At 51.5% G+C, this 13,846-nt stretch overlaps 1 protein-coding gene across 12 annotated transcripts in view; it reads left to right on the top strand.

Annotated features, from left to right (window-relative positions):
• Positions 1-13,846, top strand: part of elovl4a (ELOVL fatty acid elongase 4a) — a 108,939-nt gene that overhangs the window by 56,405 nt on the left and 38,688 nt on the right. For all 12 annotated transcript variants that reach the window (XM_038799312.1, XM_038799302.1, XM_038799309.1 and 9 more), the window contains one exon: positions 10,499-10,626. In XM_038799312.1, the coding sequence (XP_038655240.1) occupies positions 10,499-10,626 (128 nt within the window). The remainder of the gene's footprint in view (positions 1-10,498; positions 10,627-13,846) is intronic.

The raw sequence follows: 13,846 nt of genomic DNA, 5'->3' as shown, positions 1-13,846 counted from the left end.
AGGACCGTCATTTTGACTGACTGCACCCTCCCTGCTAGCGACAGCGGTACCATGTCCCACCTCTTGAACTCCTCCTCCATCTGCTCCACCAGCCTTGAAAAGTTCAGCTTGTGGAGGGTCCCCCAGTTCCTTGCCACCTGCACCCCTAAGTACCTGAAGCTCTTTACTGCTCTCTTAAAGGGGAGCCGCCCAATTCCCTCCCCCTGATCTCCCGGGTGTATCACAAAGACCTCACTTTTACCCACATTTAATTTATATCCCGAAAAGTCCCCAAACTCCGCTGGTATTTCCATTACCTCCGGCATTCCCCCTTCCGGGTCTGCCACATACAACAACAAATCATCCGCATAGAGTGATACCCGATGTTCCTCCCCTCCCCTTGTCAGTCCTCTCCACCCCCCTGAACCCCTCAGTGCCATCGCCAACGGTTCGATCGCTAATGCAAATAGTAAGGGGGATAGGGGGCATCCCTGCCTGGTACCTCGATGGAGCCCAAAATACTCTGACCTCCTCCCGTTTGTAACCACACTCGCCATCGGGGCCGAATACAGCAGCTTCACCCACTTGATAAATCCCTCCCCAAACCCAAACCGTTCCAGCGTCTCCCACAGGTATTCCCACTCCACCCTATCGAATGCCTTCTCTGCATCCAGTGCTACCACTATCTCAGCCTCCCCCTCCACTGCTGGCATCATAATCACATTCAACAGTCTCCGGACATTTGTGTTAAGTTGTCGTCCCTTTACGAACCCCGTCTGGTCCTCATGGATTACCCCTGGCACACAATCCTCTATTCTGGTTGCCAGGACCTTTGCCAGCAGTTTGGCATCTACATTCAAGAGGGAGATAGGCCTGTAGGACCCGCACTGTACAGGGTCTTTGTCCCGCTTCAGGATCAAGGAGATCAGGGCCTGTGACATTGTCGGGGGCAGAACCCCCCCCTCTCGCGCCTCATTGAAGGCTCGCACCAGCACTGGACCCACCAAGTCCACATACTTCTTATAAAATTCCACCGGGAACCCATCCGGCCCCGGCGCCTTCCCCGCCTGCATCTGGCCTATCCCTTTAACTAGCTCCTGCAGCTCTATCGGCGCCCCCAGCCCCTCCACCCGTTCCTCCTGGACCTTTGGGAACCTCAATCTATCGAGGAAGTTCTCCATTCCCCCCTCCTCCTGGGCGGCTCAGACCGGTACAGTTCCCTGTAGAAATCCCTGAAGACCCCGTTCACCTCTTGCCCCTTCTGCACTACGTTCCCTCCCTTCTCTCTCACTCCCCCAATCTCTCTGGCTGCATCTCGCTTGCGCAGCTGGTGTGCCAGCATCCTGCTCGCCTTTTCCCCGTACTCATAGACCGCGCCCTGTGCCCTTCTCCATTGCGTCTCCGCCTTCCTAGTGGTCAGTAGGTCAAACTGGGCCTGTAAACTGCGCCGCTCCCTCAACAGCCCCTCCTCTGGTGTCTCCGCATATCTCCTGTCCACTTCTATAAGTTCCCCCACCAGTCTCTCCCTCTCCTGCCTCTCCTTCCTTTCTCTGTGTGCCCTTATGGAGATCAGCTCTCCTCTGATCACTGCTTTCAGGGCCTCCCAGACTATCCCCACCTTCACCTCGCCCGTGTCGTTCGTGCCCAGATATCTCTCAATGCCCTTCCGGACCCTTCCACACACCTCATCGTCCGCCAGCAGCCCCACATCCAGGCGCCACAAGGGGCGCTGGTCCCGTGCTTCCCCCAGTTCTACCTCTACCCAGTGTGGTGCATGGTCCGAAATCGCAATGGCCGAGTACTCCGTGTCCTGCACTCTCGAAATCAGCCCCCTGCTCAGTACAAAAAAGTCTATTCTGGAGTACACCCTGTGGACGTGGGAGAAAAAAGAATACTCCCTCGCCCTTGGCCTGCCAAATCTCCAAGGGTCTACCCCCCCCCATCTGCTCCATGAACCCCCTTAGCACCTCTGCCGCTGCCGGCCTCCTATTCGTCCTGGAACTCGATCTGTCCAGCCCAGGGTCGAGCACTGTATTGAAGTCCCCCCCCATGATCAGGCCCCCTGCCTCCAGACCCGGAATGAGGCCCAACAGGCGCCTCATAAAACCCGCGTCATCCCAATTCGGGGCATACACATTCACCAGCACCACATTCTCTCCCTGCAGCCTACCCTTCACCATCACGTACCTACCCTCCTTATCTGCTACCACCTGCGCCGCCACGAACGACACCCTCTTTCCCACCAAAATCGCCACCCCCCCGGTTCTTTGCGTCCAAGCCTGAGTGGAACACCTGTCCCACCCACCCCCTTCTCAGGCGTACCTGGTCTACTACTCTCAAGTGAGTCTCCTGCAACATTGCCACATCCGCCTGCAGTCCCTTTAGGTGTGAAAAAACCCTTGATCTCTTGACCGGCCCATTCAGCCCCCTCACGTTCCAAGTAATCAACCGGGTCGCGGAGCGACCCGTCCCTTTCCCCTGTCTATTAGCCATGTCCTGTCCCCTGTTCGCCCAGGGTCGACCCTCCCCTTCTGACCCGTTCCCCATGGCGATGGCCCCTCCCCCTCTCTCCTCCCGTTCTTCCCTTCCCGTCCTCGGCCTTTCCAGCAGCAACCCGGTATCCCCCCCTAACCCCCCCCTGGCTAGGACCCCTCCTAGCCGCGGTGTATCCACCATCGTACTCCCGAGAGTCAGCTGGTTTTCGCTGACCCGGCTGCCCCTGCCACACTCCGACTCCTCCCGATGTGGGGGGGGAGGGGCCTCCCCCCCCCCTTGCCATCCCTCTCTGACCCCGCTTCAGCGCGGGAAAAGCCGCCATTGCTGGCCCCACCCCACTCTTCTCTCCTCCCCCTTCCTCCGTCCCGCGCGCGGGAAACAGGGGAAAGCCCGCGCTTTCGCCCGGCCACGCCCTACCCCGCCATCTTCAATTCCACCCCCGTCCCCATCCAAGCCCATAAAAAAGCCCCCTTAAAACGAGAGGAAGAAAAAGAGAAAAAGAAAACACGCATAACCAACTTGCACCCCCCCCGTCCCGCCTCCCCAACTTAACAATATAACAATATAAATAACAAATCTCAAATAAATACATAAATACATAACTATGCCTGCATAACTAAATAACTACCCAATAATAACGTATTTAACCATCACCCTCCATCGAACAGAACAGTAACCATAACCCTTAAAGAACAGATCAAAAAACAGTAAAAAAGCCCCCCCTACAACAACAATAATTAAGGGAAGTTGGCAACGGGAAGAGACACACAAAAAGGAACAAAGAAACCCCCCATAACACAAGTTTCAAAGAAACCAAACGATCCATCAACTTTAACCAAGTTCCGACCTGGCCTAAGAAAGACATGGGCCACTTGATCAGTCAAGGGTACTCGGGCGGCCTCGACCGCCGGCGTTCCCAAGTTCTAGTTCAGGTCCAGCTTTTCCTCCCGAACAAAAGTCCATGCCTCCTCTGGGGTCTCAAAGTAATGGTGCTGGTCCTTGTAGGTGACCCACAAACGCGCTGGCTGCAGCATTCCGAACTTGATCCTCTTTGCGTGCAGCACCGCCTTCGTCCGGTTAAACCGGGCCCGCCGCTTTGCCACCTCCGCACTCCAGTCCTGATATATCCGCACCGTCGAATTCTCCCATTTGCTGCTTTTCTCCCTCTTGGCCCACCTCAGCACTTTCTCCCGATCACAGAAACGCTGGAATCGCACCAGCACCGCCCTCGGGGGCTCGTTCGCCCTAGGCCGCCTAGCCATGACCCGATATGCTTCTTCCAGCTCCAGGGGCGATGGACCGGCCCCCTCTCCCATCAGGGAGCTCAGCATCTCCGCTACATATTTCGGGAGATCAGGCCCCTCCAGGCCTTCTGCTAGGCCCAGGATCCTCAAGTTCTTCCGCCTCATTCGAGTGTCCAGCTCCTCAAAGCGGCTCTGCCATTTCAGGTGGAGTGCCTCGTGCACCTCCACCTTTCCCACGAGGACCGTGGCCTCCTCCTCCCTTGCAGTCATCTCCTGCTGCAGCTCTCTTATCGACGCCTCTTGGGTCGCCTGGGCCCCCATCAGCCTTGTGGTCGTCGCGTTCATAGACTCTAAGAGTTCCACTTTCAGCTCCGTAAAACACCGGAGGAGAGCGGCCTGCTGCTCCTCCGCCCATTTTCTCCAATCTTCTAGTGCGCCACCGGCCGCCATTTTGGTCCTCTTCCCCCGCTTTTTTCGGGGAGCTGCTGCCGCTTTTTTTGTCGCCCCACTCCGAGTACCGACCATAAAGTTGGTCTCACTCTCCTCAGGGAGCCTTCCCCCACCGGGATTCGTCTTTACAGTACCGTCGGGGCCCTCCAATCGGCCCTTAAACACCTTTGTCGCAGGAGCTGCCAAATGTGCGACTTAGCTGGTCATAGCCGCAACCGGAAGTCCGGGAAAAAAAGTAATTGAGTACTCTTTAAAAAAAATTTTTTAAAAGGATATAATTTATATTTTATGGTGGGCTATAAGTGGAATAAAGGGTGAGATTTAACCACCACATGTGCCCAGCATGGATCTGGACGTCATAAATAGCAGGAAGATCAAAATCGCGCCGGGCGCGAATCAGTTTGCTATCTACCCGGCCTACTCCTGATGCCGAGTTCCAGATCACGCCCAAGTATGGCGAGCATACATTAAACTTCATTTTCAGTAAGTTGCATCTCATTAGCAAGATTGAAGTCGAATGCAACAGCCTCCCAGGAATTAACCGGCTCCCCAGTGAGAAATCACGCAGGCGTTGTTCAGTACTCCTTTTTAAAAACGTGACGCTGGCTCAATGGTGGCTAAGGGGGAACTGAGGAGGTGAGGAGCCATTTCCATGTTCCGGCATTCCCCTGCAGAGCCGCCCGCCCATTAGACCGAGGGGGAAACCCAGACGGGACGCCAGCAACGACCTGTCTACGGGCTTCCACCTCCTTGATGTTGCCCGTAGGGCCTTGGGGGACTCTTGGGATGGAGGGGCTGCTGGAGTGACCTCTGCATCATCTGGCTCTCCCAGTCCTGGCACTCTCCCTTGTCTGCACCATGGTGTCAACACCCTCAGCGATGCTCCTCAGTGACCTGACCATGCTCTGCCGTGCCTTGGCAATGTCCACCTACATCTGGGACATGCCCCTCATCGATTGGGACATGGGGCGGGATTCTCCGACCCCCCCGCCGGGTCGGAGAATCACCCGGGGCCGGCGTCAATCCCGCCCCCGCTGTGTCCCGAATTCTCTACCCCCCCCCCCCCCCCCCCCCCCCTTTCAGTCCTTTCAGCCCCAGCTGGTGCGGCGCCAAAGGCCGTTCACGCCAGCCGGCGGAGTGGGAACTACTCCGGCGCGGGCCTAGCCCATCAATGTGAGGGCTTGGCCCCTCTCCGCACCTTTGGGATGGCCCGACGCCGGAGTGGTTCACGCCGCTCCAACACACCGGGACCTCCCACCCCCCGCCAGGTAGGTGAGAATCCCGGCCCCGATGTCAAGGTACTGAGCCATGGTTGCCTCAAACAGAGCCATTCCTTTAGCATCACACTCAGGACGCTGATGTTGTGCTCTAGGCTCTGCACTGCGGTCGCCAGCCTAACAGTGTTGGCCTCGGTGCCACGCAGTGTCAGCATCATCTCCTGCGCCTGTATCCTTTGGGACTCTAATTGGCTATGTACTCGCTGGAACATTCCCTCATTAATCTCACGGCTGTGTCCTAATCTCTGCATCAGCTCAGGGATAACATCCAATGACCCGGCATCTGACTGGGATGCAGCAGACCTCTGACTGCTGACTCCTTTAGATGTTCCTGCCTTCAGCTGATAGACACCAGCAACTTTGTGGTGCTCACCACCTTGTGCCCCAGAAGCCTGTCCACTAATACCGCTCATTGAGGTGTGTATCTCTGCTGGTGGAAGGTGGGGGTGGCAACTGTGATGCGTCAATAGTGATTTCCTCCGGGTGCTCTGGTTTCCTCCCACAGTCCAAAGATATGTGGGTTATGTGGATTGGCCATGATAAATTGCCCCTTAGTGTCTAGGGATGTGCAGGTTAGGTTATGGGATTACAGGGATTGGGCCCGGTGGGCACTCATAACTGGCCAAAGTGTTCATTTGAAGGGTTGGTGCAGACTGGATGAGCTGAATAACCTCCTTCTATGATTCTACGGCATGTGTGGGCACCGCACCTGGACATGAAGGGGTTGTGCTGGTGGGTTCTGAAGAGCACGAAGATCGGAAGTGGGGAAGGTGAGAAGTGTCTCACACAGAAAGCATCCACTCAACGTCTACTTTGTCAATACCTTCTTTCATTTTATATACCCCAATTAGATCTCCTCTCATTCATTCTTCTAAACTCGAGCGACAAAGACCTAAACTGCTCAATCTCTCTTTATAAGACAAACCCCTTGGGCTGGATTCTCCATCGGGTGGATAGCACCATTTAAGATGCATCTAGACAGATATATGAATGGGCGGGGAACAGAGGGAAGTAGACCCTTGGAAAATAGGCGACAGGTTTAGATAAAGGATCTGGATCGACGCATGCTGGGAGGGCCAAAGGGTCTGTTCCTGTGCTGTAATTTTCTTTGTTGTTCTTTGTTGATCCTTAACTCTGAGATCATTAATTAATCCCTCCTCATTATACAATACCAAATCCAGAATAGTCTTTTCCCTGGTTCGTTCCACAACACCTTGCTCCAAGAAACAATCTCTAATACATTCAATGAACTCTCCCTCTATGATATCCTTGCCAATTTAATTAATTCACTCTATGTGCAGGTTAAAATCACCCATATTTATTGTCATAAGTTCTTACAAGCCTCCAATATTTCCTGGTTTATACTGTACCCGACTGCGGAACCATGGTTTGGGACCTATACATTACTCCCATCAGGGACTTCTTTCCCTTGCTATTTCTTATTTCTATCCAGACTGATTCCACATCTTGATCACCAGTGCCTATATAATTTCTCACTACAGCACTGATTCCTTCTTTTAATTAGAACAGTACAGCACAGAACAGGCCCTTCGGCCCTCGATGTTGTGCCGAGCAATGATCACCCTACTCAAACCCACGTATCCACCCTATACCCGTAACCCAACAACCCCCCCCTTAACCTTACTTTTTAGGACACTACGGGCAATTTAGTATGGCCAATCCACCTAACCCGCACATCTTTGGACTGTGGGAGGAAACCGGAGCATCCGGAGGAAACCCACGCACACACGGGGAGGACGTGCAGACTCCGCACAGACAGTGACCCAGCCGGGAACCGAACCTGGGACCCTGGAGCTGTGAAGCATTTATGCTAACCACCATGCTACCGTGCTGCCCAAACTAGCAAAGCTTTTCCTTTCTGCCTATCCTTCCGGAATAATGAGTACCCTTAGATATTCAACACCCAGACCTGATCTCTGTAACCATGCCCCAATAATCGCCACCAATGGGCAGCAGGGTAGCATGGTGGTTAGCATAAATGCTTCACAGCTCCAGGGTCCCAAGTTCGATTCCCGGCTGGGTCACTGTCTGTGTGGAGTCTGCACGTCCTCCCCCTGTGTGCGTGGGTTTCCTCCGGGTGCTCCGGTTTCCTCCCACAGTCCAAAGATGTGCGGGTTAGGTGGATTGGCCATGCTAAATTGCCCGTAGTGTCCTAATAAAAGTAAGGTTAAGGGGGGGGGTTGTTGGGTTACGGGTATAGGGTGGATACGTGGGTTTGAGTAGGGTGATCATGGCTCGGCACAACATTGAGGGCCGAAGGGCCTGTTCTGTGCTGTACTGTTCTATGTTCTATGTTCTAAATCATACGCCTTTGCCTCTATTGGTGCTGTTAATTCATTAATTGCTTCATGCATTCAGACACAAAGCCTTTTTAAGTTTGTTCCATTATCAAATTTCCCTGCTTTTGTCTGATTCCTCGGTGCAATATGATGCTCACATGTTCTGTTCATTCGTTTAGTCTCTGGTAACAATCCACCTCGTCATTAACCTGCACTCCTACCTTCTTGAAGTTTGATATTCTAATTTTCCAAACACACACACGCATGCCACACTCTGTAGTTTAAAGCCCTATCAACAGCTCTAGTTTTACGATTCACCAGGACTCTGGTCCCAGCATGATTCAGGTAAAGACCGTTCCATTGGAACAGCTCCCTCTCCTCATACTGGTGTCAATGCCCCATGAATTCAACTCCATTTCTCCAAGAACAACCTTTGAGCCATGCAGTTACCTCTTTAATCTTATTGACCCTGTGCCAATTAACTCGCGGCTCAGGTAGTAATCTGGCGATTATTATCTTTTTGGTTCTGCTTTTTAATTTAGCCCCTAGCTGCTCATATTCCTTCAGCAAAAACTCTATCTTTGTTCTACCTAGGTCGTTGGTACCTACATGGACCACGACAACTGGATCTTTACCCTCCCACTTTTTCCTCTGCAAGCCAGATGAGATATCCCCACTCCAGGCACCAGGTAGGAAACACAGTCTTCAGAACTCACGATCCTGGTCACAGAGAATAGCGCCCATGCCCCTAAGTATATATCCCCAATTACAACTACATTTCTCGTCTCCTCCCCTAACTTGAATGGCGCCCGGTACCATGTTGCTGTGGTCAGTTTGCTTATCCTCCTCATAGCTCCTGCCAAATTTGTGATAGTTAATCCAAGGGATGTGACTGCCTCCTGAAACACATCAAAATAACTCTTCCCCCTCTCTGATGTGTCGCAGCACCCAAAGCTCAGACTCCAGCTCATCAACTCTGAGCTGAAGTTTCTCAAGCAACCTAGACTTGCTGGAGATGTTCACTGGGAACCACAATGGGGTCCACTAGCTCACACATCGCCTACCCTTAATCTCTATTTTATTTAATTAATTTTATAAAATTTGAAACTTTTTTTGTTTTTTTAAATCTGTAAAATATTTCTCCTTTTTACCTTTAATCTGAAACCAATTTAGAATAGATAATGCAAATTCGCAGTTACTTACTAGCCAAGGAACTTACCGTTTTGTTATGACGCCACTCCTGAATTGTTTTTCAAACTCAACCCGCTGCCCGAGTAGAGGTGTCCCTTGCAGGTCCAGCTGTCTTCACTCTTCCCTTTCACCTAATCCCCTTTTCACCAAATTCCAGATGCACTCTGATGCCGCAAGGCAGCACTGAAGGAGCCTTCCTTTTATGGCCCCTAATTCAAGGATAAAAAAGTGAATTGAAATTGGAACACTTGAAAAGTAGTGACCAAAACCCAATTAGGTTCAAGCAAATTACTGCAGATGCTGGAATCTGAAACAAAACAGGAACATAGAACGTACAATGCAGAAGGAGGCTATTCGGTCCATCGAGTCTGCACCGACCCACTTAAGCCCTCTCTTCTACCCTATCCCTGTAGCCCAATAACTCCTCCTGCCCTTTTTGGTCACTAAGGGCAATTTATCATGGCCAATCCACCTAACCTGCACATCTTTGGACTGTGGGAGGAAACCGGAGCACCTGGAGGAAACCCACGCAGACACGGGGAGTACATGCAGACTCCGCACAGACAGTGAGCCAGCGGGGAATCAAACCTGGGGCCCTGGCACTGTGAAGCCACAGTGCTAGCCACTTGTGCCACCTTTCTGCCCACAAATACTGGACAATCTTGGCAGCTCTGATGGCATCTGTGGAGAGAGAAGGGAGCTGACGATTCAAGTCTGGATAACTCTTTGTCAAATCTAGAGCATGAACTTGTGTGTAGGATTAGTGTAACAACTGTGAGGATATGAAAAGTTGTGATCTAATTTTTAAATTTTGCAAGCAAATAGGCATAATCCAAACTAAACTAGGGATTGCTTCTCCCCCATATTCAGGGTGCACTCATTTATACACGTGGACTAAACTAATTCAATAATGAAAAAGACAATACAAAAACCAGGTGAAACTAAAATTAATCTTGTAATGAAATGTAATATTTAAGGTGGGGGAATTTGGCGTGGACAATATTTTAAAATTATACCTTTCAAAACTTAATTTTGTAGAATTGCGAGCTTTAATTTGTTTCCTAGAGGTTCTTTCGTACTCTCCAATTTCTTAAATGTCGGTTATAGTGCAGCATGGTAGCACATTTGTTAGCACTGTGGTTTCACAGCTCCAGGGTCCCAGGTTCGATTCCCGGCTGGGTCACGGTCTGTGCAGAATCTGCACGTTCTCCCCGTGTCTGCATGGGCTTCCTCCGGGTGCTCCCGTTTCCTCCCACTAGTCCCAATAGAAGTATTATTAGGTTATTTGGACATTCTGAATTCTCCCTCTGTGTACCCGAACAGGTGTCTGAAAGTGGCGACGAGGAACTTTTCCCAATAACTTTGCCATGTAAGCCTACTTGTGACAATAAAGATTATTACGTTATTATGTATTAAAATAATTACAAAGACTAAGAAGAGTGAATCACAACTTTTGGCAGGTTGGTTGCTTGGTACAAGTTCTGAATATACTGTTTAAAAATTGGCAATTGTTAAACTTGAAGAAGGTATTTCTCAGTAATTTATTCTTTTGCAATTTCAGCTTTTTTTGGAGCTCATATGAATGCTATCATTCATGTTGTTATGTACCTGTACTACGGATTAGCAGCTTGTGGTCCACAGTTCCAAAAATACCTCTGGTGGAAACGATATTTGACCATCTTACAACTGGTAAATTAAATATTTAAAACAGTTTGATTTTAATATGCAACTTATTCAGATTGCTTTAGGGAGATCTTGGTGTTGTAATCGAGGACTTTGCACATTATTTTCTGCAGCTTGATTCAAATATTGCCTACCCAGAAGGAAAGATCAATAAAACGGGGCAATAAGATTAATGGTTTGAACTGTTTTTTCTTTCTGGGGAGTCAATTGGGATTAATTGATCTTTAATTGGAATTCTGGGCACGATTCACCCAAGTGTCATCTTGGGCACGTTTGGCAGGGCGATGCACGCTAAGTGGGTGTCATTTGTTTTGAGCTTGGGGAGTTTCTCACCAGTAAATCCCACACTTGAAATTTTTTTCAACAGTGGGGACAAAAGCCGGTGGCATCGGGGCATTTCCCACTAGTGAGCATTCCCCGCTATGGGCCTTTTCAAACCCAAACTTTCACACCACCCCCATACCCCACCCTTCATATCCTTTCTTCACCCCCCCCCCCCCCCCCACCCTCCTAAAACCATCCTACCCTTCTTATTCACGTCTCCCAACCCCCCCACCCATTTCATGGGCATGGGCCCCTTTGGGTCCCACCCCATGTCAGAATGGTGTGAATATAGAGTGACTAAGGCATGCTCCTGGTGAGCACACCTCCAAATGGAACTCTAAGGTGAATGCAGCACAGACGGACTGGTTCCGTGCATTAAGAGTGTTGACTCGGGGGTACTGGCTTTGACTTGGGGTCACCAGACTTGACTCGGACATGACCAGCAGTTGACTCGTGTGTGACCAGCCTCTGAATCGGCCGTGACTAGCCTTGATATCACGTGGAGTGAATTGTATTGGCTGAAGACTGACATCTGTGATGCTGGAGCCCTTCAATGCGATTGAGATGGATCATCCACTTGGCAGGAAGGAAGACATTTTTAGCGCTTACGAGGCTTAATTTGCCATTTTCTTTTACAATGCTCACATAAATGCCGTGCGGTCAGTTTATTTTATTCTTTTATATTTTCTTTGTAGCTGCTGGATACAATGGAGTTGCTTGCTAGGGTATTTTAGAGGGTAGTGCAGAGTTAGACTCATGCCTTTGGCCTGGATTCACATGTAGGCCAGACCAGGTTAGGACAGCAGATTTGCTTCCCTAAGCGGCGTCAGTGAACCAGATTGGGGGGGGGGGGGGGGGGGGGGGTGGCCAGCCTTGGGCTCGGGGGTGGCCAGCCTTGGACTCGAGGGGTGGCCAACCTTGGACTCGGTGGGTGGCAAGCCTTGGACTCGGGGGGTGCCAGCCTTGGACTCGGGGGGGGTGGGGGGGTGGCCAGCCTTGGGCTCGGGGGGGTGGCCAGCCTTGGGCTCGGGGGGGTGGCCAGCCTTGGGCTCGGGGGGGTGGCCAGCCTTGGGCTCGGGGGGGTGGCCAGCCTTGGGCTCGGGGGGGGGTGGCCAGCCTTGGACTCGGGGGGGGTGGCCAGCCTTGGACTGGGGGGGTGGCCAACCTTGGACTCGAGGGGTGGCAAGCCTTGGACTCGAGGGGTGGCCAGCCTTGGACTCGAGGGGTGGCCAACCTTGGACTCGAGGGGTGGCCACCCTTGGACTCGAGGGGTGGCCAGCCTTTGACTTGGGGGTGATCAGGATTGAGTAGGGGGCAACTAGACTGGAGACGACCGGCATCTCCCCAAAGGGGATCTGGTGTGACACCCAAGGGAGACTGGGGGGGAAGACTTCAGGGTACCAGAGGCCTAGTCAGGTGAGACCTGGGGAAGACTCCAGGATACCGGTGCCTAGCTAGGCGAGACCGCGGGGGAGACTTGGTAGAGAACGGGGAGATTGACTTGGGGGTATGGATGGAAGACTGTCAAGTGTGAAAAGCACTGTTCCTACGGATATCTTCTGCTTCTCGGCTGAGGACGTCTTGTACGGGCCTCACAGATGGAAGAGAAGCCGACGGCAGTGCAGTGAGTTGGTGGGGAGCCATCACTGATTGACAGTTGCACTCAAATATAGGTGGAGGAGGGCTCATGGAGACGGCATGTTGACAAGGGCAAGGCTGATGGAAAGACATGTCAATGATCAGTACCCCATTGCAGCGGACACTATCCAGCTGTAACTCAATTGACATGCCTGGTGACAAACTAGTCATGCAATTATGCCCACTCAAGCATTCTTGTGTATGAGTGCCACTGATTGTTGCTAAGAATTTAATCCGTGGCTCACTAACTTCCAAAATCCTTGAGTACCATGATGTGCTTGTACCACTGCCCGACTGGGCAGGCAATAATATCTCCTTCGAGGGTTGACGATGTGAGACTGCCCGAGGAGAGCACTCTTAATCCTTGGTTATGTGCTGAGGCTTATACAGACAAGTTCCCCTCATAGACCAGGTTGAACGCAAGCCCTTGGACTGAAGCTTGGGAGCAAGCACCTGAGGCGAGAGCTCAGGATGTAGGGACGTGGCCAAACCTGAATGTGAAGTAAGGACTAGGCAGCAATGTAGTAGCCAGAATATGAGTAGGTGGGCTTTGAGAGGCAGCTTCAAACGATGAATGGTCGATGAGTGACCCTTAGAAGGCAAATGCTAATCGTCAAGTCTCTCTTTGACACTACAGTGAGTTGAACGAGCTTGGTGATCGTGTTATCATTCTTCTCGCTGCTAGACAAGAGAGAAGTAAAAGAAGTCAAAGGAGGCTCTTGGCTCGCCTATGGCAGGAGCAGAACTTTGAAGAGGAAGAAGTGGCAGGACCTGCTCCGCATGCAGAAGATGAACCCCAGAGCAGAGCCTCACTAGACCCAGGATCTACAAACATGCCTGCAGATGGGCGAGGACTAGTGTTGCCGAAGATTATGAATATCCAGGGAACTGGTTGATCACATCTGCCACCTTCTGCAGGATTTGGCACCACAGAGAATTTGGGGGAATCCACTGCTGGTGTCACTAAAAGTTACTACTGCACTCAATTTTTACACCAATGGCTCCCTCCAAGGCCCCACAGGCAACAACTGCAGGATTTTACAAGTCTCTGCATCAAATGCATTTAGGAGATCACGGACAAAAGTATGCGTGAGGGCATACAACTTTGTCCATTTCAACTTGGATCACGCAGCCAGGAAACAAGAGTGATGAACTTTGCGCAAAGCTCTGATTTTCCACAGGGGCAGGGTGACATTGACTGGACCCATGTGACACTCAAATCTCCAGGGCATGAAGCTGTGAACTATGTAAACTGAAAGGGCTT

Source organism: Scyliorhinus canicula, chromosome 6 (genome assembly GCF_902713615.1).
Source record: "Scyliorhinus canicula chromosome 6, sScyCan1.1, whole genome shotgun sequence".
Classification (NCBI taxonomy): Eukaryota; Metazoa; Chordata; class Chondrichthyes; order Carcharhiniformes; family Scyliorhinidae; genus Scyliorhinus; species Scyliorhinus canicula.
This window is presented reverse-complemented; position numbering and strand designations above follow the sequence as displayed.